General features: G+C 43.3%; 1 protein-coding gene across 1 annotated transcript in view; it reads right to left on the bottom strand.

The window, feature by feature from the left end:
- Positions 1-3,314, bottom strand: part of LOC111649203 (alpha-tectorin-like) — a gene marked incomplete at its 5' end in the record, with an annotated part of 5,342 nt that extends 2,028 nt beyond the window's left edge. Inside the window, 7 exons of the mRNA XM_023398952.2 lie at positions 25-315; positions 520-803; positions 924-1,319; positions 1,484-1,680; positions 1,832-2,232; positions 2,515-2,669; positions 3,069-3,314. Coding sequence (XP_023254720.2) covers positions 25-315; positions 520-803; positions 924-1,319; positions 1,484-1,680; positions 1,832-2,232; positions 2,515-2,669; positions 3,069-3,314 — 1,970 coding nt within the window. The remainder of the gene's footprint in view (positions 1-24; positions 316-519; positions 804-923; positions 1,320-1,483; positions 1,681-1,831; positions 2,233-2,514; positions 2,670-3,068) is intronic.
- Between the last annotated feature and the right edge of the window lie 3 nt (positions 3,315-3,317).

The following is a 3,317-nucleotide window of genomic DNA, read 5'->3' as shown; positions in this document are numbered from 1 at the left end:
TTTTCTCATTCATTATTTTAGCACCTTGCACACATACCACACTGTAAAGCAGAGCGCCACTCAGAGATGTTTAACCCCAAAACTGAGCAGGTTCTCTCATAGGCTGAGATTGCAGAACAGAGCATGCCATTGGCTGGAGTGTAGAGGCAGAGATCATAGACACAGGAACTGAAAAATGGCTGTGGGTCAGAGTGCAGGTGACAGGCACTGAATGGGCCACTGGTGTTGGTGATAACACTGCAGAGCGCAGAGTATTCTTCCCTGTAGGTACAGTCGGTCAATCCACCACCATTGTCTTCATCTGTGGATCCACATCTGGAAAAGACATTATAGGTTTAACATTGGGGCAACTTTGTCTGACTTTCTGTAATATGAGTATTGTTGTCATGGGGACTTTGGGTGTGGATAATTGAAAATGCATCGCACTGTTGCTTAACATTTTGAAGAAATACAAGGTGGTGAAGCTGAAGAAGACTATATTTACTGTATGTAGAGAAAGTATTTTTCATAACAGCTCACCCTGGTCGGCTTGTGGGTGCCTTCCAGCTGTGTCCAAACTCATTGTCATTTTGTGCCTGTGTGCCATTGGGCAAGACTTTGTCATCTGCAGGATCATTGTTGAAGTTCCCACACATCCCAGCGACTCTGTTTTGACAGTGTTGGTCGATTCTGACCAGTAAGGTACTGCGGCCATCAAACTGGACGATCAGGTTAACGGCATCAACCACCATGTAGCTTCCCTGCCTCTCCACCCGAGCTAAGGTTCCTGTGGTGGTGGGAAGAGACACCTCACTCCCATTTACCTGGTGGGATGAGAGATTAGAGATTAGATGCACAAATATTGAGGAGGCACTTGTTATTACCTTGGTTTACACCAGGCAGATATAGAGACTAGTTCATCTTGAAAGTAATTAGGCATTTACCGTTACTCTTTTGTTTGGTCCAATCCTTATGTACACATTCTCTGTTCGATTCGAAAGGTATACATCCACTGCTGATACAAACGACACGCGGTTGTTACCACGGTGATTATTGGTGGCTACTACTTGAAACTGGGTTTCATTGGTGCTGTGGCTCACGCTCTCAGTGATGATGTAAGAGCACGTGCCCTGGAAAAGAGCCAGTGCCCCATCAAAGGTGATGTAGTGTGGGTCCCCCCACACAGTGCAAGTGGACATAGTAGCAAAACAGCCCAGCCGGCCATTTCTGATGGTGCACTCTTGTGTAGAAGTGCAAGATGCAGCGGTGCAGCGCAGGTCATTGGGAGCATAACATTCGCATCGCTGGGAGCAACCATCCGTCCAGAAGGACTCACCAGCCTGGAGCATGTGAGAAAGAGAGCTGCTTAATGGATCTTGACCAAAGGTAAATATGTGCAAAGACTGAAATCTTTGTATAATTTATATGATAGGCACAATCAGATGAATGACAATCATATTTATACAAATCTGGTGTTTTATTAATTTCCAGTTAAATGACTTACATTATAGTAGAAGCCATCATACTGGCAGCCACAGCTTTCCACGGGGACACATGTTGTCCCACTCCTGAGGAACCCCTCATCACAAAAACATCCCTCAGAGCAAACCTGTTCGCAGGTGGCATCAATGCTGCTGGCACAGGTGTGGCCACAGTCAGTACCACACAGCTCATAATGGCTGTTGGCTGGACAGTCCAGTCCTTAATAAGTGAGGAAAGAAATTGTTAAAGCTAAATGACTTCATACAGTTAACCAAGCTTGTATGTAGATGCAGAAGGTTAAGACACCTCTTTGATTGTCTCTTAGTGTGTTTGTATAATTGATCAACACCAAATTGACCAGTTGACTTACTGCAGGTGGTGTTCTGTCTCCAAGGGTAGATTCGAACATTAGCAGACTGACAGGCACTGACATACGCTTGAATGGCCCTGCACAGAAGATCTTGGCCCCCATTTCCAGACACACAAACATCAAACACACAGTCATTGAAATATGGAGCTGGGTCCACCTGCTCATGGCAGAAGCTGAAGGGGCCGCTGGCTGCTTTGATCACCTCACACTGAGCTCTAGCAGGTTGTTCGTTGGTACACCGCGGGCAGGAGGAACCACACCCATCACTGCAGGTGTAGTTGCCTGCAACCTTCCAAGCTGTCCCAAACACATCTGGAGTGGTGACTATTGTTCCAGATGGGGTGCGGAAGTCATCACTTCGATTCCCATTGAAGTTTCCACAAAGTCCACATGTCTGTCCTCTGTCATGAAAATAATGATTAGAGATGACTTCAATGCCAATTAATCAGGTAGAATCAGTCAACAAATTTTTTGTCAGAATTCAAAGTGATTGTAGTATAGGATGCAAAGAGTAAAATGTTGAGACTCAAATATAAAATATCAAAATATATTAATAAGCCAATAAAATAAATGATAATAATGGCCATAAAACAATCAAATTCAAGGCCACGCTAAAGACATAGGTTTATATTCACATATCTACACTTTCAGCTTCTCTCAGATCCTCAGACTCTTGCAGATACCTGTAATTTGATGGCACAGAGATGGACACTGTACTCCATCCATCATAGGTGACTCTGAGGCCAAAATCAGTAGTGATAAATGTTTGACGTCCACTTGCAAAGATAGACACATTTCCACTCAAGGCAACTGGTAAATTTGTAGTTATTCCATTTACCTACACAATTGGAAAAACAAGAAAATTCTATTCATATTGAATGATTCTATATTTTTGTGTCCGATACCAACATTGATATGTCAGAGTTTAAGGCTTCTAATTGCAATATATTGGCTGATAATATAGACACATTTTTGACAAGGATCGCTTAAGTCGCTCAATTTCCCTTAGTGGGACATTACTTTACTTACCGGTGCTGTCTAATAATCAAAATAAATAATGGCATCACTGTTTCTTAACTACTACATACGTGTTAAGCATTAGTCTACTGCAATTTTGTGTTACCTGCTGATATATTTGCAATAAGATATCAAAGCCCAGATTTTGGGTTTTTACAAAAAAGACATTTGTTCCTAAGATGAAAAATATCAGTACTGGTTCATAAATGGTTCAGCTCACCTCTACCATACCTCTGTCGTCCCTTGACACACGCACTCGGTATCCCAACACATTCACAAAAACTTCAGCCGTGATTGAGACTGTCAACCCAAACCACGGCTCATTCTTAGCTTCCACTGAAAAGTGGGGGAGTCCATTAGTGTGATTACAAAGGGTCGCCAGAACATAGCGGCAGGTTCCCTGGAAGTCATAAGCCTTTTGATCAAATGTGAGGTAGTGGGGGTCTCCAGAGGCAGAGCAGGTGCCATG

This window comes from Seriola lalandi, unplaced genomic scaffold, assembly GCF_002814215.2.
Source record: "Seriola lalandi dorsalis isolate HSWRI2012SDOR001 ecotype SW California unplaced genomic scaffold, Sedor1 jcf7180002050167, whole genome shotgun sequence".
In the NCBI taxonomy this organism is placed as follows: Eukaryota; Metazoa; Chordata; class Actinopteri; order Carangiformes; family Carangidae; genus Seriola; species Seriola lalandi.
This window is presented reverse-complemented; position numbering and strand designations above follow the sequence as displayed.